At 43.9% G+C, this 21,845-nt stretch overlaps 1 protein-coding gene across 1 annotated transcript in view; it reads right to left on the bottom strand.

Annotated features, from left to right (window-relative positions):
- The window catches only part of lsp1 (lymphocyte specific protein 1), a 45,289-nt gene extending 26,441 nt beyond the window's left edge, over nucleotides 1–18,848 (bottom strand). Inside the window, exon 1 of the mRNA XM_002938897.5 lies at nucleotides 18,352–18,848. Coding sequence (XP_002938943.3) covers nucleotides 18,352–18,431 — 80 coding nt within the window. The 5' untranslated portion in view covers nucleotides 18,432–18,848. The remainder of the gene's footprint in view (nucleotides 1–18,351) is intronic.
- Nucleotides 18,849–21,845: the final 2,997 nt, after the last annotated feature.

Here is a 21,845-nt window from a genome sequence, read left to right as displayed (position 1 = left end):
AGGAAAACCCCCTCAATCCCAAATGTAAAAGGAAATGTATTAATTAAAAACACCAAAATCCAGCAGATATGGGGAATGAGGTAAACAAAATGCACTGTGTAACCCACTGGGATTAATATTTTTGAATATTTGTCTTCCAACTATATGCACACAAACGCCTTAGTGTAGAGCTGGGCCGTTAAATGCATGATTCTGCACCCTCGATAATATACTGAGGGTTATAGTCCAGCAACATGTGGGTGGAGCAACCCTGCTATGGAAGGGTTCCTTTTTAGGCTGTGGAATTTACACTTCCTTACTGCTCAGCAGTCACATAACCTAATGGTTCTCCAGATGCACGACATGCCAATGACAGTTGGCCACTCTAGGGCATAGGATAGGGGGTATCACAATACATAGAGCATGGGAGCTCCTATGACAGATACCAGGCACCAGGAAGCCCCTTCCCCTCAGTACAGAGGACTATAAGGCCACAGTTGTGTGAGTTTGCTTGTCTTTGTATGTTCTGTATACAGTGCAGGTAGGTAGGACAATCACGTTGAACAATAGGGCAGTAATTTGTGTATTGGCTGCCCAATAAACTGCAATCTCTGAGTGTTAGCATTTTTGTTGACCTAAAGCTGTGCAAAGGGCCTCAGTCAGAAATCATGGGGACTCATATTACTTAAGGTGGCCATACATGTAAAGATCCACTCACCTGGTAAGGTAGCCAAGCGAGCGGATCTTCTCCTGATAGCCCCACCTACGGGTGGGCGATATCGGAAATTTAGGCCAATTAGGTTATCGATATAACGACTGAAATAAGCGCAGTCGGTTGGGGGCCGCATCAACGAGCCAATGCGGCCCCCGATCCGACTGAATCTTTTAACCTGCCTGATCGATATCTGGCCAATTTCAGGCCAGATATCGGTCGAGCAGGCCCCTCGTTTCTGCCCCTACACAGCCCGATAAGCTGCCCAATTGGTCCAAGGGGCCGATATCAGCAGCTACAATTGGCCCGTGTATGGCCACCTTTAGTTAGCTGGGCCCTCCGCTCTATGGGGCCTACGTTATTAGTCCACTGCCTACCTGGGTTTCCTATCAGTGGACCCTGCTACTAAGAAGGATAGAGCCTCAATGAATAAAAAGTTATTGGCCTCTTCCATGATCCCCTCCCCATGCCCATAATGGACAAACCCCGCCCACAAGTTTGATATTTGCATTAGTGATGTGCAGGGTGGGAAAAACATTGGGAACAGGAGTGTACTTCCCCAGTCTGACCCACACCCAACCTGAACCTGCAATTGTCGCCCTAACCCACCTGACCTGAGGGTAAACCCATAGGTTTTGTTGATTTTAAGTCAACTCACACATCATTAATTAGTATTTTTCAGGACCCCCCAGCCATGGGGCTCTTGAATGTGTGGGTAAATATATCTCATAGGCAAATATTCTGGTCTCAAATTACTGTACCAGTGCAGCCATGGGTGGTCCAGTTATTGCTATTCAGTAAGGGGGACCCAGAAGTCCTAGAATACATGCGTAGTGGTTCTGTCTCTGTATTCAGCCCAAAAGAAACCCATATTGACTCAAAAGACAATAGTGCTAACCACCATACCAACGTAGTAAATAAACATTGTTTAAAAGTCTATGTAATAAACAAAAAGTCTGATTGGACAATACTTTCTGCATAAGTAATGAGGATATCTGCCAAAGCATCAGAAACCACAAAGGCAATTCACTTTTGATAGCGCTCACTATCATAGCATAGGGCTACTGGCCTAAACACAGAAGTTCTGATAAGTTTATATAACAGACCAGAGCCCCCCCCCAACCTACAGGAACATCTCTCTCTTTCAATAAAACATAATGGCAGAAAACAAGATCTCTAAGCTGCATCTGTAAAGCCCACTAAGTGTTTCCACACAAATGCCATTAATCTTAGGGAGAGAGAATAAACAGTGGCTACAGCTATGTCCCAGTTGTGTATGCAAAACAGCATTCCTGGAAATAAAGTCAATTTTTTTGCATTGGAATTTTCCATTTTCATGGGGAATGAAGCTCTGTAGGAGAGGGGGGTGTTTGGTTTTTCCAAAAATGCTCAGTAAGTTACTTCCCATTTGCAGGGGTTATATATACCTTTTAATGGATTTATATTTCCATTCAGCGGAGGCAAGGGGTTAGGTTTATACAGGGTTAGATAGCTGTTCTGAAACTACAACTCCCAGAACTCTTTGCTAGAGGGTCACTGGTTGGTTACCCTGCCCCTGTTGGGGGTTACACCAAATTACAAAGGCAAAGGAGGACAGCATTGAATGGGGGTCGACCAGCAGAGTTTAAGGAATGATCCATCCAACACATCTGTTCTTGGTTAAGTGTGTTTGGGCAGTCAAAATATTTACCCTTTTATGTAGCCACGTTTTTACATTTTGCGCAGACATATATATAATTAACCCCTTCTGCCACAGAACTTTTCTGATACCCAGGTAGCCAATGTACATGTGACAGGAAGCTAAAGGAGGTCTTGGCAGAGGGTCCCACCATGTGGTCAGTGAGTAGAACTGCAGCTTTATTCTCCCCCAGGGGACTGGGAACCTTAGTGCATAGTGATATGTAGAGCGACTAATGGGAAATCACCCTAATTCAAGGCCCTCCTCTCCAGGCATCCCAATTATTAGCTCACTAGTGGTCCCTGCCAACAAGCAGAATGGCTCCCCCCCAAAAAAATCAGTTTACATGCAGGGTCATACCTCTGACTTACCATGTCCATTATTCCCACACCCCTTGCCCTTTCCACCCAAACCCTGCCCTCTCCCTGCAAGACCCACCCTCTTGCTGAACTATAATTCATAGCATATACGGTCAAAGCATGCTGGGAACTGTAGTTTATTAACATCAAGACTGAATTCTTAAAGCAACACTGCTCAATAAAACTCTTTCCCAACTCGTTAGAGCCATAGGGAATTTTATTTCCTCTGTGTATACCCAACTCTTTGCGCATCTTTGAAGGCATTGGCCATATTTCTTCTGGCTTTGAATACATAAACAGCACTACATCTGTTCCCCTGACGGTGGAGAGCAGTGCTATACCGGCAGGCACAGTAATCTCACTATGTTAGATAAGAGCCAGATGTCTCATATAGTACTAGTAAGGCTAATTCACTTCGGAGAACCCTTTTGAGTACTTAATTATGTTTGTTATGCCTATTTAGGAGAGCCAAGGGGCGCAAAAAGGAGGATTTTAGGGAAGGTTTATGTTTCCTTTAATTACAGATTCTAAAGGATGGTCCAATAAGAGCTGCCGGCTGTATTTCAGTGATTGTGTAACATAGGGAGAGTAGTGTGCAGATTTGGCTTGCTGATATTAGATGTTAGAATGGTGATATTTAAAGGGAATGTAACCCCTCCATTTAACCCTTCTATTGCATTGACCAACTGTCCAAAATAAGTGGTCCAAACTGACACTGACACATAGGAAAATCACAAGTTTGGCTTAGTCCTATAATGCCCAGTTGTTGCCAGAGTACAGCAAGAGTAGTAGGGCAATATAGCAACATTAGGGCAAGATGGTAGAAACAGACAAAATGGCCACAGTAGCACTGACCCCAACTTTCACCACCCTGTGGCTCGCAAAACCGAACCCTCCGCTCCTCCCGGGCTCCCGCGATGAATCTAATAAAACTACAAAACTCAGCCCCACGCCAGCGCTGAGCTATTGCGTCCAGCGTAAGCACGCCGCTAAACCTGCCAAAAAGCCAAAGAACATGGAGTAGAGGGCCTAATGTTGCTCATGAGCCCGCACGTGGAAAAGCCTCCCCTGCACTGCGTATCCCCGCCCCCGCCGCGTCTCCAGTAGCGCGCCTCCCGGCGTAGCGTGTCTCCCATTGCTGTGGCAACGAAAATACAATCGTGCAGGCCGCACCAGGAAGACAAGGAAGCAAGGCGCAGGTAAGTACCCGGCATATAAGACGACCCCTGACTTTGGCATGGATTTCTCAGGTCTTTCTCACCATTGCTCATCAGTGTGTGCTCCCCCACCCCATCACCTGCTGTCCCACAGTTCTTTCCCAGAGGCTATTATCCCCCACTGCTACTATAGGCACCATCTCTCCCTACTATACCTGCTATCCCACAGCCCCAGTCCCTTCCCAGAGGCTATTATCCCCACTGCTACTATAGGCACCATCTCTCCCTACTATACCTGCTATCCCACAGCCCCAGTCCCTTCCCAGAGGCTATTATCCCCACTGCTACTATAGGCACCATCTCTCCCTACTATACCTGCTATCCCACAGCCCCAGTCCCTTCCCAGAGGCTATTATCCCTACTGCTACTATAGGCACCATCTTTCCCTACTATACTTGCTATACCACAGCCACAGTCCCTTCCCAGAGGCTATTATCCCCCCACTGCTACTATAGGCACCATCTCTCCCTACTATACCTGCTATCCCAAACCCACAGTCCCTTCCCAGAGGCTATTATCCCCACTGCTACTATAGACACCATCTCTCCCTACTATACCTGCTATCCCACAGCCACAGTCCCTTCCCAGAGGCTATTATCCCCGCACTGCTACTATAGGCACCATCTCTCCCTACTATACCTGCTATCCCACAGCCACAATCCCTTCCCAGAGGCTATTATCCCCCCATTGCTACTATAGGCACCATCTCTCCATACTGTACCTGCTATCCCACAGCCACAGTCCCTTCCCAGAGGCTATTATCCCACTGCTACTATAGGCACCATCTCTCCCTACTATACCTGCTATCCCAAACCCACAGTCCCTTCCCAGAGGCTATTATCCCCACTGCTACTATAGACACCATCTCTCCCTACTATACCTGCTATCCCACAGCCACAGTCCCTTCCCAGAGGCTATTATCCCCGCACTGCTACTATAGGCACCATCTCTCCCTACTATACCTGCTATCCCACAGCCCCAGTCCCTTCCCAGAGGCTATTATCCCCCCCACTGCTACTATAGGCACCATCTCTCCCTACTATACCTGCTATCCCACAGCCCCAGTCCCTTCCCAGAGGCTATTATCCCACTGCTACTATAGGCACCATCTCTCCCTACTATACCTGCTATCCCACAGCCCCAGTCCCTTCCCAGAGGCTATTATCCCCCCACTGCTACTATAGGCACCATCTCTCCATACTATACCTGCTATCCCACAACCACAGTCCCTTCCCAGAGGTATTATCTCACTGCTACTATAGATCATCTCTCCCTTCAGTTGCTCTAAATCAATGGGAGATAATCATGGAATATAGGATACTCATTACCCAGGTAATCAAAACATTCCATGCAGCGTCAGGCAAAAGCAAGAACATGTGAGGCTGCTTTACTTCCTGAGTCCAGATAATATTTACTGATCTTTATTCTATAACAAAGCGGAGATCTAAGGCAAGAGAGCCGACATATTTGATATTTGTAGCAAAAAGTGCATTTTTATACTGCATTTAAAGACACAGACTGAGCTATCATGAGTGAATCCAGCTTCTGACTGCAGATGATCAATGACAGCCTGGGATCCCTCCAGTGAAGGGGACTATGGATCTCACATTACAAATGCATATTGTTTATAGGCAGAACAATTAAGGACAAATTGTGATGGAAAATGTAGCACCATGTTCATTTCAAGCATTAGGAAAATATATTTATTTTTTATTCATCTAAGGAAATGATCACAGGGCACTTAGTAAAGAACAAACTGAATTAAACAATGAAATCTCCTTTATATTGTCTATGCCGGTCATTTTGCACTGAATGCATCTCTCCGCCACCCCGGGCTGGGACAGCTGCTCTTAGAAAGTGATGTATTATTGTTATTCCTTTTTAAACATTACCATCTGTTGGGCCAAATGGATGGCCAAATCCATTTAACCTCTTCAAGGCTTTATAGAAGCCTCCTTTTCAGCCATTATTACATTCATGTAAGTGAAGTTATTTCTTGTTTCTGTTAACTCTTCCTCCGCCGTGTGGGTGTGCCCTTACAAGCGGGGTTCTTAAAATCAAGAATAGGATGTCTCTCAAGGGAAAAACATGTAATTCTAGGCCATTTTCCAATATATATATATTCCATACAGATTTTAAATGGTTTCTGACCTGTTTGGGAATATCATTGGATCTGAACAATAAAGCAAAAGTCATGCTAAGACTCCAATTCCCATAATGCATTGCATGCATCTTCACAAGCCTGTTAATCAGTTACAACTCATCAGCAGTGCAGGGAATAGAGGGGACAGACATATATTGAGTTTAATCATTTTAGGTTTACAAACTTGCAACTGAGCGAGGAGGGTCTGTGCTGCAGAGCTTATAATCTATCCAACTTCTTTTTGGTGCAATCATCTACCCATATTCATAACAAGACAAAACATGAGCTGGAGTGGGAAATTATAGAACCTTACCCATTGCCTCAAGCATGTAAGTGTGTCCTGACCCTCCTTCCATCACCTGCCGCCCCCCCACTCCATGTAAGGACACAGAGCTCAGATCTGCGGAGCTGGCAAGTTACCCCTTTGGCCAACGGCCCTTATGTCACTGTCCGTCACAGGCAGGCACAGATGTCCCCTCCATCTCAGCATCTCCTTAAATTGCCCCCCTTCCAAAGCGTCATGCATGCCACAGACAGAGAGAGACCGTTACTAAGTATAACACAAGGGATAGGAATAAAATAGGTGCTGGGTGTAGTGCATTGTGGGTGCATGGCCGTCACACAAAAGCTTGGAGATTTAAATTCACAGAATGCAACAGTATAATGCAAACAGCCAATAATGCACCCCATTCTGCTATTTCTTTATTAAATGGCTGGATCCCCTTACTAAGAGCTACAGCATAAAGACATAGGCTATAATTATAAATACAATTTATACACATGGTTCCCATACAAGTGGGATCCCTTATTAGAAAACCTGATGTCTAGATATCTACAAATTAAGGGACCATTTCCATTCATTTTATACCAATAATTATATTTTTTAGATTCTGTTACACCTTCATTGGCCACCAGGGGCACCAAAACAATATACAGTAGAAGGAGGGATATCTATCATGCCTAGACTGGCAATCTGTGGATTCTGGCAATGCCAGAGGGACTGATGTAAGATTCCATAGACAGTCACTATTTAATGGACTGGTGGGGGCTGTTTGGGCCTATGTGTACTTGAAATGCCAGGGCCTATTTTGAATCCCAGTTCAGACCTGATCTAACATTAATTCTACTTTTAAAGTACCAACATATTCTACAGTGCTATACAATGGAAGGGCTTAGTATGTACAAATACTGACCAATATAGGGGGTCCTATTATGCAGGGGCCTCATGTTATCCTTAGAAGAATGGGGGTTAACATGTAGAAAAGTATAAGCAAAGCACTGGCACAGCTGACATTGTTTTTCCAAAGCCATTAGCCTGAATGAGATAGAATTGAATGAGTTAAAGTGGCAGCACAGGGCCATTGAGATAATTGGTTAGGTCAGAGTGTGTAATGGGGAGGGGGTGTCCAGATGTGAGGATATGTCCCATTCTCCCTGCACGACCCACCCATGGATCATCCTTCCCAATATAACATCATTGTGCGTCTTTCCCAGGGTCTCAAACACACAGAGTTAACTGAAGAATGTGCAAGAGGCTGGAAGAGGGACGCTAATAATATACAAGATATTGCTGGACTACAAATCCCAGCAAACTTTACCATATTATCAAGGTTAAGCATACTGGGAGCTGTAGTCTTGTTTGATTTTCAGCATAATATAATGAAGCAAAAACAACTCTATATTCTCTGTATGAAAGATAGCTGCTAGGTGACAAAATGATGATAATGAGCATTCCCATTGGTGGATTTGTTTGCTCCTATAATGAAGTTTTTGATCAGTAGGATTTTCATTGATTATTTCATGTATAACTTTTATAGAGGAGTAGGGAGTGCAGTGGGACAGCTTTATGGTTGGATTTGGATCCTCATTGAAACTGTCAGATTTAAATATAGGAAGTTTAATTGCAGGGGAAGCTCTGTTAAGCTAGCCATACATGGGCCAGTAGAGGCTATAGGGGGCCTTTTTGATCACCTGTCCAATCAATATCTGGCTGAACACTGGCCAGTCTATAATGTCATTTAGAAAATCTAATTGGTTGAAGAACATATAGGTGCGTTGATTCTTTCTCGCCAGGTCTGCATAGGCCCCTGTATGATCTGACTCCTACCTAGGGACCCAATGGTCAGACCATCCCAATCTGGTCAACTCAGGAAAACTTTTCCAGTGGCAAGATTTAGATCTTAAAAACATTTTGATGTAAGGTGGAATAAATATAACCAATCAGCCAACCAACTGCAATCAATTTAGTCTTAGAAAATATTCTGGGGTAAATGAAAGGGTATAGGCTTTGCCACTGTCGAGAGTTACGCGTAACAGAAAAATGTGCAGCTACGGGGAAAGGATTTAATAGGCGAGATAATCAGACTTTTTCTTTTACTCAAGGCCATAAACAGGATCTTGTTTCTACCAAACATAGCTCAGGGAGTTTCCCCTTTGTAACGCACACACCATAAGGTTACTCACTCAAGTAAAAAATCAGGAACCCTTCTAATAAATACAAGTTGCAAACATTATAATCATCCATCATTAACAGTCAAGCTTAAACACCAGTCCCTGCCCTAGTGGAGCTTAACACTCTATGGTGTCTATCACATTCACAGTGCCAGGAGGAGACCCACAAAGCCACAGAGAGCAAATACAAACACCTTGAAAAAATTCCCCCGGCTGAAATCAAACCTAGGAACCCAGTACTTCAATGCACCTAATGCTAATCACCAGTAACAGGAGCCCCATGGGGGTGTGGGCTTGGCTACAATTGCACCCCCATTCCCCCAGTAGTTACACCACTGCTAACCATGGCACCAATAGTGCTGTCCTTCTAGTATTCCCCAACCTTAAGGGCGAAGACACACGGGGCAAGTTGCAGGCGTTTAGTCGCAGCGACTTCTATTGTAACCTATGGCAGAAAAATAGTTGAGATTAGTCGCTGCAAAAGACTTTTTAAAAAGTTGCAGAGACTAATCGGAAGCAAAGGTGACTATTCTTGTTGGCACATTAGGAGCCCAGAGCATTGCATCAAAAAGCCTAGCCCTAGCCATTGGTACAGCAAGGAGAACTGCACTACTTTTAGTCAATATAAAGCAGGAAACCTTAGCCCATGGGCCCCCAATGCAAATCCATTTTCTTCCATTACTTCTCCACCTGTTTATTATGAGTATCATCTATTTCACCATCTATTTCTCCTCTTTGTACCCATATAGAAGTGGAAAATGACAATTATATAGGCCTGATAATTAAGATACCTTGACCTACTGGGAGTTTTTCTGGTATTCTGGTGGGCCAGTCCAACATTGCTATGAATAACAGTTCTATACAAAAAAGAGATTTTTCTCTACTAAATTGAATCTCTGGTGCAAAATGTGTAGAGAAGGGTGTAAAAGCAGGGTCAAATTGGGGTTTCCGGGACTACAGAATAAAATTTCAGGGTAACTGCCTATTTTCTAGTTTGGGTATCCATGAAACTCTTAAATACAATATTTTCATTTATCTGTAAATTTGCTGCGGTCCCTGACCAAATGTTGGACCTTAAAAGGATGCCTAAACCCAAAAAATCTGAATACCTCTGCTCTTGTCCCTGTGTTTTGGTCCCCTCTGAATATACAACATGCCAATATAAAGTGAGTACAGTTGATGGGATACTGTAGGGCTGCAGAGTGCCTATTCCTATATTGAAACCTGTTGTCTGAAATGTTGATGATATATGTGACATTTTGGGTGCAATATTGGTACTGACCAGCAGTGGGCAGCAGAGAGTCAAAAGTGTATTAGCCTGTGCATTTTAACAGCAGGTAGAGGATTTAGGGGTAGTGAGCAACTATATACTGTATGTTCATTTGCTATTCATACACTTTTATATAATATCCTGCTACATTTGTTTGCTAGGCACACACCATATATATATATTTAACAAGTCCTGTTCTGGAGACTCTCTGACATGTCCATCTCCTGTATGAGAGCAAAAAGTCCATGAAAACCTCTACCTTGGCATGTACACTTCTGTCCTCCCTCTGAGCTCCCTAAGGTCACCATCAGGGCCCCATTGCAGAGGTAGGGGGGCTTCAAGAGATGTAAATGACTTTGTAGCGTTGAGGCTTGTGGGAGAATTGGTGGGGTCAGGTCTGGACTGGGATTTTAAAATAGAACCTGGCATTTCAAGTACACAGAGGCCTAAACAGCCCCCCAGCCCAATAAATAGTGACTGGCTATGGCATCTTACAGCAGCCCCTCTGGCATTTTCCAGAACCCACAGATTGCCAGTCTAATGGGATAAGTATAATGGGGTTTGGCTGGGGTGAATGGGGGGCATGCCCAGATATGGGATTTAGTCAGTCTTTTTTATTGGGGCTCTATTTTACTTATTCCACCCAGTGGAGCTTTTTATATTTGGGACTTGCATTTTATCTGAACACAGGACATTATTGTGGAACACATTTATTTAAACAGAGTCTGACATATCTTTGTCACAAGACAAGTTTCATTTTAATAGGGAGCATTTTCCCTTACATACCCTCTCCCTGACTAGTGATACCTTATAGCTATGACACATGGGCAGGGCTCTGGTACATACATATCTTGCCTATGTCACACAGCACCACAAGGGGTCAGCTTTGACCATTCTTGCAACTGCACTGCCATCGTACATCCCTGTATAGTGTGCAAAAGGCAGCCATACACTGGCCGATCCACCACAGTATCCCATGGGCTGATCGGACAGATACCATGCCAGCAGCTATCCATGTGAAGAGCATCCTTGCCAATGGTGCCCATGCACTATTCTCAGGCCTGGACTGGCAGGCTGTTGGTTTTGGCAAATGCCAGAGGGGCTGCTGTAAGATGCCATAGACAGTCACTATTTATTGTGCTGGTGGGGGGGCTGTTTGTGCCTCTGTGTACTTGAAATCCCAGGGTCTATATTTAAACCCAGTCAGCTTTAGAACAATAATTATAAGGGTTGCCACCTTTTCTGGAATATAATACCGGCCTTCCTATACCTTTATCCTTCCCTATCTATAGCATCAAGCATCATGTTTACCGGCCTGGCTGGTAAAATACTGGCTAGGTGGCAATCCTAGCCACAAGGCAAGTTGAGAAACTTGCACGAGCAACTTTGCAACTTACCAGGGATGCCAAAAATTCAGTTTTTTTGACTTTTGCACTCTCTGCACAAGCAATGTGGCCCCTCCTTGTGCCTAAAGTTGTGGAAAAAGTTAGCTCAGTGGGTGAGGGGGGGCTGCATAGGGCAGGTTGCCTCAGAATGGCAATGAGGGCACAGTCGCCCCTATTTACTGGAAAGCAATCACTTCAATAGGTGTAAGGGTGGTCAAAATATCCATCTTGAAATTTACACAGGACAATAAAATAAAGGTATTGCCAGCCTAGAGAGAATAGAGGTTTGGGCAGTGAAGTAAATGGACAGACCAGGGATTTGTTTAGTAGAGCTGGGATAAAGAGGCAATTGGGCGAGGGAAATGGGGCAGATGAGGAGTAGGTTGGGGTGGAACAATAAGGGATTACAAATTTACAGGCGAATACATTAACTGTAACTTATAACAACTAGGCCGGTGAAATATCAGCCAGTTAGCAACCATAAGAATTTCCAAGCTCCAAAGCCAGGCTGTCATAGACAGATTATGTATGCATAACTCCCAACATTTTGAAAACGGAAAGAGGGACAAAAATAAACAGCGCGCTGCGTGCAGTGATTTTTTTTTGACCCTGCCCATTTTTGTGACCGCACCCCCTAAATACCGCCCCCCTTTGACTAAATTTGGCAGGTTATTTAAAGTTTGGACACATTTCTGGGGGTTTTGGGGTCCTGTTTTATGTGTTATTACAGTTTTTCTGCAAGTTTCGGTTCCCCCAAGAGACCTGTTTAGCTTATTAGTTACAATTGTATCTCAGTGCAGGGGGGCGCTTTTTACCTTTCTGTTCTTTATTTAATTAAATGTGAGAAACAATGTATCTAAGTGCAGGTGACGCTCGTTAAGATTTCTAGGCTCTCTGCCAAAAGCTACTTTTAATTAAATTTGTATCTTTTTTAGCTTCAGTGCAGGAGATCAAAGGGAAATGAGGGACTTTTCAGTAATAATCCAAGACTGCTGGTTGAGCTGTCAAAAGAGGGACTGTCCCGCGAAAATCGGGACAGTTGGGAGGTACCGGTATGTGTATGCAGGACATTCTATACATGCATTCTGCAATATAGTTGTTGGTCTCATTTACTAGCAGTGGGCACATTTGCACAACCTGTCAGCCGGAAGCTTTGACCAGTTTACTGCTGGTTGAATAATAAAAGATGGTTGCTATAGGTTTCTGCACCAGGGCAGTCTTGGCTAGTGTTGTCTAATCAGTAAATGAGTCCCTCTGGCTATAAATGGCTATCAAAGCTCCAGATAAACAAATGGTTAACAGATTACGAAACACAATCCTACATAATACATTACAGAAGTGGATTTCATAAAAAGGAAGTGCCAGCAGGAAAGATCATGCTTTGCAGTTATAAGATGGGAGTAGCCCCTCATTGGGGAAGTAGTATTCCTGTTACACGCAGTGGATACATGGGATGGGCTCCCATCAGAACAAGCCAAAGGACTGATTGAGTAGCATTCAGAATATGAACAAATTCATGTATTAAATAATAGAAAGTCTCAGGGGCGATTTATCATGTCTTGGTCATTTCAACATTACCGATCCTATAAGATTTAACAATATATTTTCCAGGATAGAATGATTCGTCCTACTACTCCAGAGAATGCTGTCTATTACAGCTCAAGGGCTGAAATGTTCTGCTCAACACTGCATATGCAGTACCCCAAGCCCCTTCCCAAATTTAATTAGTAAAGCCTCAAATGGCCCATTACATTGTTCCATGGTTTCCCTACCTGATTTTCAAATGGGCTTCCAGAAAAACCAAGGGTAAGAATTCATTCTTGATCTAAGCCTAACAAATACTAATTCTCACCTTATATGGTTTTGAGGTTTTGTCCCATTAGTTGTTTTGGGCCCCCAAGTGGGGCATTTCCACAGGTTTAGGAACCTGTGCCATACTAAAGTGATAAACTGAATTTGCACTGAATTAGTCCATGTATTGGAGTAAATCCCATTTCCTGATATCTCGTTGGGCTTTTACGATGTCACCTGGGTTGAGGAGAAATCCCAGTCAGTCAGGGACAATAATGGGCCCCATACCCAATTCCTCTGATCTGCCCTTCACTTGATTCCATTGCTGGCCCACCAATGGGGGCAATCTCCACTTGTTTGGTGACTAGACCTCTTGTAGATCTTTTAGCTTCAAGCAAGTACATAATTCCAGACAGTAGTGGATAGGGAAGCCACCATTATGGATTCATTTTTGGAAATTTCAGAACCAAATCTGAACCTTAATTTAGATATTAAAATGTGAAAATGAAATTGTACAAAAATGGTTGCTTTTTAGGTGTCCAGAGTTTTAAAGACTCATGACGCTGAGGGTTCAGTTTCAGTTTAGCTCAGTCGATACCAAATCCTTCAAAAAGTGCTGATATCAGCCCAGCCCCAGTGCCGGAATAGCTCTCAGCCGTTGTGCTGTATAATAATATAATGGCTAATTAGAAATGTATTACAAGAGCAATAGAAGTGAAACAAGATCACGCCCATGTCTGACTGTGCTTTGCCCAGAGTTCCTGCTTAATAAAGCCAAGGGCACTCTCATGGGGAGACACGTTGCAAGTTTGGTAAAGCCAACGCGCTATATCCATAGGCAGAGAATAAAGAAGATTTAAGAAGGCTTAGTGTCCCCATAAAGCAGGGATCCCCAACCTTTTATACTTGTGAGCCACATTCAAATGGAAATTGTGTTGGGGAGCAACCCAAGCATGGAAAAAGTTCCTGGAGGTGCAAATAAGAGCTATAATTGGCTGTTTGGTAGCCCCTATGTGGACTGGCAGCCTATAGAAAGCTCTGTTTGGCTTTACACTGGGTTTTATGCAACCAAAACTTGCCTCCTAGCCAGAAATTCAAAAATGGCACCTACTTTGAGGCCACTGGGAGCAACATCCAAAGGGTTGGGGGGCAACATGTTGCTCATGAACCACTGGTTGGGGATCACTGCCATAAAGGAACCAACTCCCAAATATTACATTAATATATTTTTAAAATGTAAGGCCTTTTATTGGAAGCCAACCTAAACATAAATGTCACCCTCCAACCCTTTCTGCCAGTTTCCTGGTAATCTGACCACTAGGGGCACTCTTTCATTGAGTTGGGTGCATGATGTTTGATTTGTACCTCGGCAGAGGGAGCAGCATTGCGACTGCTGCACATAATATGTTATGTATAGAAGAAAGGCTTCCTGCACTGAATGAACTACATTCCTTTTTTTACTGATAAACTAAGACATGTTACTTATTTATGCGTGTGTTTTGAGGCAGCTACACTGTTATAAACTTGTATTTAGCTGCAGAATTTTTCAGGCCCCTTAGCCCCAGTGTTTTGGCTTGTGGTTTCCGTCAGCCGCGTTCCAGCGCGTTGCAACACAGGCACCATGTGTAGTAGTAATTAGTCCAAGGCATAATTAGTCCTGTGGCTCTGTACCCACTAAAACGGAGGCAAATGCAGAATTCAGGCAAAAAAGTATGAACACCATTTAATAAACGCAGTGGAATTCACAGCAAAATCCTAACCACTGATTCTTATCTTTTGTTTCTGAGACTGTCGGGGAAAAATAAGTTATTTGTAACCCCCTGCGTAACCAAATCTGGGCCCAAAGCTTGCAGGATTAGTCCTGCTATTAGTTGGGACAATATTATCCCAAGACAGATCTCAAGGGCATTATGGGTAATATTAGCCCAAATAATGTCACTGGAGCGCTAGCAATTTTTTAAGCCTGAAATTGGAATGCACAAGGGTTACCACCTGTCCAGTTTTTAGAAGGGTTTTCCTGGTCAAAACTGCCTGTCTGGTTTTCCAAATTAGATTGATGCGGCGAAGGCCAATCAACGATTGCCACATCATAGCCCTGCCCCTCCCCAGCCTTGTGATGACACCACCCGCCCCCTCCCTGTGCCCAGGGGTGCTGCTATTATAAGACAAGTTGAGAAACTCGCCTCAGGCAGCAGCGCCCCCAAAGTTACCAGGGGCGGCAAAAAAAACGCTATTTCTGTTCTTTAAAATGGAAATTCGCCTTTGCTAGTGTAGCGAGCGCCATTGCATTCTCTAAACTAGCGATACGGCCCCTCTGGCACTGGTAAGCGCCGGGGGGGTGATGGGGAGCGGCATCAGAGGAGCCGCCTCAGGATCAGGACCTGAAAACGCCCCTGCTTGTGCCCTGTGAAATCGCAGATCACTCCGTGCTCGGAGTAAGGAGCCGGAAAAGTTGGCAACCCTAGAATGCACCGTTAACCCCTTTCTACAATACAAAAGACCCCCCCCCTAGATTTGTCAGGCGTTACCTGTAATAACCCACAATGGGGGGAGGAACAAAGCAGGCTTGGTTTGGGCTTCATCTGAACAGAAAGTGGGTGCAGGTCTGGACTAGGAGTCAAAATAGACCCTGGCATTACATAGAGGCCCAAACAGCCCCCCCCAGCCCAATAAATAGTGACTGTCTATGGCATCTTACAGCAGCCCCTCTGGCATTTACCAGAATCCAGAGCTTGAGTAGGTGTAACCAAAAAAAATCAACCAGTTTCCGATCTGGGTAGATTGACATTCTGTGAGCTGTCAATCTCCGCTTAAAATGCTTTCCAGCCGTCTTGCCTGCTGGCTTCCCTTTGTGGTCTAACATTTGATTAGACCTCCCTTTCCTCATAAGGGACGCAGATGTATAACAGTAGTCTAATCAGCTATAGGTTAAGTACAGTATATAGCTTTTACAACAGATACGTTTTCACATAAAATCTCACCCGATTGGCTCAAGGTGATTTGCCCAGAACCCTCCCTTCCACACAAGCTGGGCTGCAGTAAGATGCCATAGACAGTCACTATTTAGTGTGCTGTCTGGGGCTGTTTGGGTCTGTGAACTTAAAATGCCAGGGCCTATTTTGGATCCCTGCACATATATACATCGAGACAGGTCAAAATAGGCCGTGGCATTTCAAGTACACAGAGGCCCAAACAGCCCCCCACCAGCCCAATAAATAGTGACTGTCTATGACATGTTACAGAGAAGTATTCATCCCAAGTGTCATCCTAACTGGCCTTCAGGTACAGACCCCATTAACAGCTTTGAGGCCTGCCCAGCCGTTTGAAGCCCCTGACCTAACAGAATGAAAGGGACTTCTACACTTTGGATCTAGTATTGGAAAGAGTCTGCTGATCCATTTAATTCTTGCTAGAGACTTCAGGACTAACTGTATTCCCACCTCGATGAAACCTCCCCCCTGCTGAGTAATACCATGCATACCTAAAGTATGTATGTTCCCCCAGAAAGCTTCTCTCGTGGGTATTCCGGGTGATTTTATCCCAAGCTAACGTTACCAGGCGCCCGGCACATTTCCTGTCCATGTTATAAGAAAAACAAACTCAACCCTAAAATTGGTACAGTATTCCAGTAGCACAAAGAGTTAACATGGCTAATTAAGATCTCTTGTTGTAACCTATATATTTATGTACATATTCTCCTTAGATATCATATTTTTATTGCAAGATTTAATAGCTAATCAGAAGCGTTGCCCCCTCACACCTTAACAATCAGACTTTATATTCCCAAAAATCCCAACAAATCAAAGAGAAATTTAAACCCTTAGACAGGGCAAATATTGTGCCCACATTATGTATGCTTCATTATATACAGTATATTGCTATCTGCCTATTAACCCCTTACACGTGTTGATTTTAAAGCGGCAAGGGGGCGATTCTAATCATGTGACCCATTCAAAAATGTGCGCCATGGGCGAGGTTTCTGTAAATACCAGACCACTGACTGACGGACTTCCATTCCCCCTTCCCATTTGACCTATCTCTGGATTCCTTGTAACTCTGAAACATAGAGGTATGGGATCCGATATCCAGAAAACTCCGAATTAGGGGAAGGCCATCTCCCAAAGATTCCATTTTAAGCAAATAATTTTATTTTTTCTCAGTATTAACAGAACCTTGTACTTGATCCCAACTAAGATATAATGAATCCTTATTGGAGGCAACACAATCATATTGGGTCTATTTAATGTATAAATGATTTTTATTAGACCTAAAGTATAAAGGTCCAAATTACGGAAAGGCCCCTTATCTAATAAACTCTAGGCCCTAAGCATTCTGGATAACAGGTCCCATACCTGTAGGAGTGGGATGTGATATTCTCAAACCTGTTTCCCAGAAAGGTCTGAAATATGGCATCGCCATTTCTCATAGTGTTTCTTTTAAACAAATAGCTCTAAAATATTGCATAGCCATTTCTTGTAGTGTGTCGTTTCAACAAAAGAAAAGTTCATTTTTGAATGATTTTACTTTTTCTGTAAAAAAAAACAAAACAGTACAGGTATAGGACCCATTATCCAAAATGCTCGGGACCGAGGGAATTCTGGATAAGGGGTCTTTCTGTAATTTGGATCTCCATACCTTAAGTCTACTAAAAAATCAATAAAACATTAATTAAACCCAATAGGATTGTTTTGTATCCAAAAAGGATTAATTATATCTTAGTTGGGATCAATTACAAGGTACTGTTTTATTATTACAGAGAAAAAGCTAATCACTTTTAAAATTCAGAACCATTTGATTAAAATGGAGTCTATGGGAGATGGGCTTTCCGTAATTCGGAGCTTTTTTGGTTAACGGGTTTCCGGATAATGGATCCCATACCTGTACCTTATACTCGAGGGTAATTAACCTGCATTAATCCATAATGGGGCCAAAACAATCCCACTGGGTTTTTTCATGTTAACATGGTTTTAGTTGCCTTCATGCAACATTAGAGGATGATCCCCTATCCAGAAAACCCCAGGTCCCAAGCATTATGGATAACAGATCATCAGACCCACATATACAGACTCAGCACTTATACGTTTCATTTATATATGGACACTTAAGGACAGACTTATCAAAATGTGAGATTCGAGCTCACCACAGACAAATTCACCCATTCTCTCCCATTCATTCTGGGATATTTAGAAGCCTATTTAATAAATGGCAAACTCCTGCTTTCACCCACTGATACATACACTCTCAATAATCCCATAGGAATGAATAGAAAGTGGGCGGATTTTCTGCAGTGAGCCGCAGAACATTCTGATAAATCTGCTCCTACGCCTTTGAATGAATATATTTATATATATAAAAGGACATCTTACCTTTGGGTTTCCTCCAGCCTTTCCTCCAGCGTCTGCTCCTGGCACCCCTCCTCTCTCAGAACCTCTTCATTGTCGGACATGTTGCTGTATCAGTGAGGTGTCACGGTGTCACTGTGTGCATGTGATTTTGATCAAGGTCTGTGAGCTTGTGTGTGTGTGTGTGAGGGTGCGGTGACTCCCTGTGCGTCACGTGGGCTATGGACTCCAGATGTGTGTGATGCGGGTTTGCAAGTTTGTGATTTTTCTCTTGCTTTCAGTCTCCCAGCCTAGTCGCTGAGTGTGACAGAGTGTCTGCTCTAGTGCTGCCGTTGTGGTGTGTGTTTCAGCTGTATCTCTCGGTTTCCTGTGAGCATATTGCTGTGTGTATCCCTTCTGTATAGCTGTGTAGCCTAAGGCATATACATCCCCTCTCCTCCCCTCTTCCCTTACTCTCCCAGTGATTCTATAGCCCCCTTTCTTCCTGTCTGTGTCCTTGTGGGTGCCCTGTTGTCTTATGTTGTCAGGGTGCTGCACCTCTCCTTTTCCTGCTCTGACACAATGTGCCCCCAACACCCTCCTCCTCCTCCTCCTCGCTGCAGTTCAGTAGGATGTGGTTTTGGGGACTTTTTCATACTTCTGTATTTTACGTTGCAGAATGCAAAATGCAAAGTACAAATCCACAGTGTACAAAACCCCTACCTGCTTCAAGTAAAGAGTGTGTGTGTGCAGAGAGCTATTGTGTTATTAACACTCACACCTTCGTACCACTGTGCATCCAGACATTCAGATTTAACTCAGCTTTAGCCATCACTCATTTACAGCTGCAAAGTTGTCTAAAATCTGCCGTATTTCTTACCCGCAATGCAGCATTATTATTATTCCAGTTTAACCGAGAGTGAGCACACAATGGTATGTCCAGCATCAGTCATGCAATATACCCATGTATCTATTAGTGCATTAATTGGCCAGTAAAAATAATGCTTATGGAAACAATAGGATTTCTACCTCCTTCTCCCGATTCAGCGCTGAAGGCAGATTTTGGTCAGGCGCCTTCTATGGCGCCCGATCAAAATCTTTTAACCTGGCCGATCGGCGAGTCGACCGATATCAGCAGCTTCCTGCGATACCAGCCGAGTTGCCATACACGCACTGAATATCGTACAAAATGAGGTTTTGTACAATATTATCGGTGCGTGTATGGCCAGCTTAAGACTTAAAAGAAAAATTAAAGCTGGTCATACACGCACGCACCCAAGCAATATCTGGATTAAGGGCTCTGGTACACGGGGAGATTAGTCGCCCGCGGCAAAACTCCCTGCTCGCGGGCGACTAATCTCCCCGAGTTGCCTTCCCCCTGCCATCCCACCGGCGAACATGTAAGTCGCCGGCGGGATGGCAGACGCGGCGGGGCGATTTCGGGAAATCGCCGAAAAAGCCTTGCGAGTCTTTTTCGGCGATTTGCGCAAAATCGCGCCGCCGCGCCTGCCATCCCGCCGGCGACTTACATGTTCGCCGGTGGGATGGCAAGGGGAAGGCAACTCGGGGAGATTAGTCGCCCGCAAGCAGGGAGTTTTGCCGCGGGCGACTAATCTCCCCGTGTACCAGAGCCCTTAGGGCTGAATCGTCAGGTGGAGGTACAATCCCTATTGTTTCTACCTCCATATCTGACAATTGAGCCCTGGACGTCAATGGAGGAACAGGAAAGATCGTAATTGGTATATGAATGATCACCTTAACAGCAGTCGACTGTCCTGCATGCTTTTTTTAAATTGTAATATCAATGCTTTAGTCCCTCCTCCCCTGACAGGATTTCAAATGATGCAGAAAGAGAAGAACTGTTTTGCAGCTGGGTTTCAGCATATGAAAATGGTATTTATTCATATTTTTTGAACAGATTACAGTGATAGAAATATTAGGGATTTATGTTTTGTGTGGGGCTCTTTAACAAATTTTGGTTTAGAAGTTGTGTATTAATAATTTGCTCTTAATGCAGCCAAGCACAAGCTTATATCTTTAAGGAGTTATTAAATTGAAGGTGCACAGTTTGCTACTAGTCTAGTAACTCATAGCAACCAACTAACATTTACTGGTCAGCCACTTGAAAACACACATCCTGTTTGTCCTAAGGGTTACTAGACCTTTTTGTTGGCGGCGTCACACATAGGGGTGGGTTGTGAGGTTCTGCTTATTTGTCTTCCTGCGAAAAGCTCAGTTTTATTGTATTCAAGTTCCCCTACTTGAGGGTAGTTCTGCCACAAATTTCTTAGATCTGTGCCCTGAGCCCCTAGTACCTTAAAGTGCACCTATCACCCTCTAATTGTTTCTTCTAATTAGTGCCCGTATTCCAGTTAGGGACAGTAAACATCTTTTTAAAAAGAATACAGCCCCCGCCATTACTAGGCTGCCCCCCCATTCCGGTGTGGGCAGCCATGTTATTTGCTGTGTTCATGCATAATGATCGCGTCTCCCCGCTTGCTTATTACGTGCGTGAGTGGCGGAACCAATGGACCCTACCACATCACACACAGGTAATGAGCAAGTTGTGGCACTCGCGCAATATGCACATGTGAGTGTCACAACATGGCTGACTGTACCAGGACCTCCCTCCTGGTGTGGACAGCCTAGCACTGGCAGGGGCTGTTTTTTTCAAAAGAAGCTATTGTTTCCCCCAACCTAAGTTGGGGCTTTATTAGCCCATACCTCTGGTGGGGGAAACAATTTGAGGGTAATAGTGCCCTTTAAAGTTGCCCTGCTTGCCAGGCTAGGTGGCAGCTAGCTTATCTATCACTTCCCTTCTCTAATCTGTTGTGCAATGCCCTTAGAAGAAGTCAGTGGTGTGCCATGGCATTTTTGGACTGTGTACTGCTAAATGGGGCTCTAAAGGGTTTTCATCATAGAGGGACAAACACTTGGTTTTCTCATATCTGGCAAAAAGGTGGTGGCATTGGTATATCCCTATAGTAAGCATAATTCTGCAGATGTAATAGCCCATTAAAAAGGAGATGGCCCTTTGTGATGTGAAGTCTAAAGGATTTTTCATAGTGTGAAGAGCTTATACACAGTGTGAAGAAAAAGTGGTCTGTACTTAGACGTGGATGGCTGTGAGTATATAGGAGTATATAGGAAGCCAGAGGAGGTTGTATACTGAAGTGGAGGATATGAGATGGGTCTAGAATACTTCAGAAGGCTACATTTAAGAAGGGAACCACTGGAGAACGTTAATGAGAAAGTAAGAACAGGAGAGCCAAAGAGGGCAGGTTGACAACAGAGACTATAGAATATGGGGTTATATTTGATTTGTAGGATCATTACATTGAGACAATACCAAATAAAAATAGGTCCTGTCTCTTTTTGGAGAATTCCACGCTATATGCCTCCTACAGCAGACTATAAAGCCATATGTGCTTACATCAGGGGTACCCAGAGTTTGTCACCCTGTGATCTACTCTTGCCACCTGGCCTCCATCATGAGATCTACTTTAATAAAAATAGTTGATGTTTAATACCTAAATACA

This window comes from Xenopus tropicalis, chromosome 4, assembly GCF_000004195.4.
Source record: "Xenopus tropicalis strain Nigerian chromosome 4, UCB_Xtro_10.0, whole genome shotgun sequence".
Lineage (NCBI taxonomy): Eukaryota > Metazoa > Chordata > Amphibia > Anura > Pipidae > Xenopus > Xenopus tropicalis.
The sequence above is the reverse complement of the archived record's forward strand: the minus strand, read 5'-3'. Positions and strand labels throughout refer to the sequence as shown.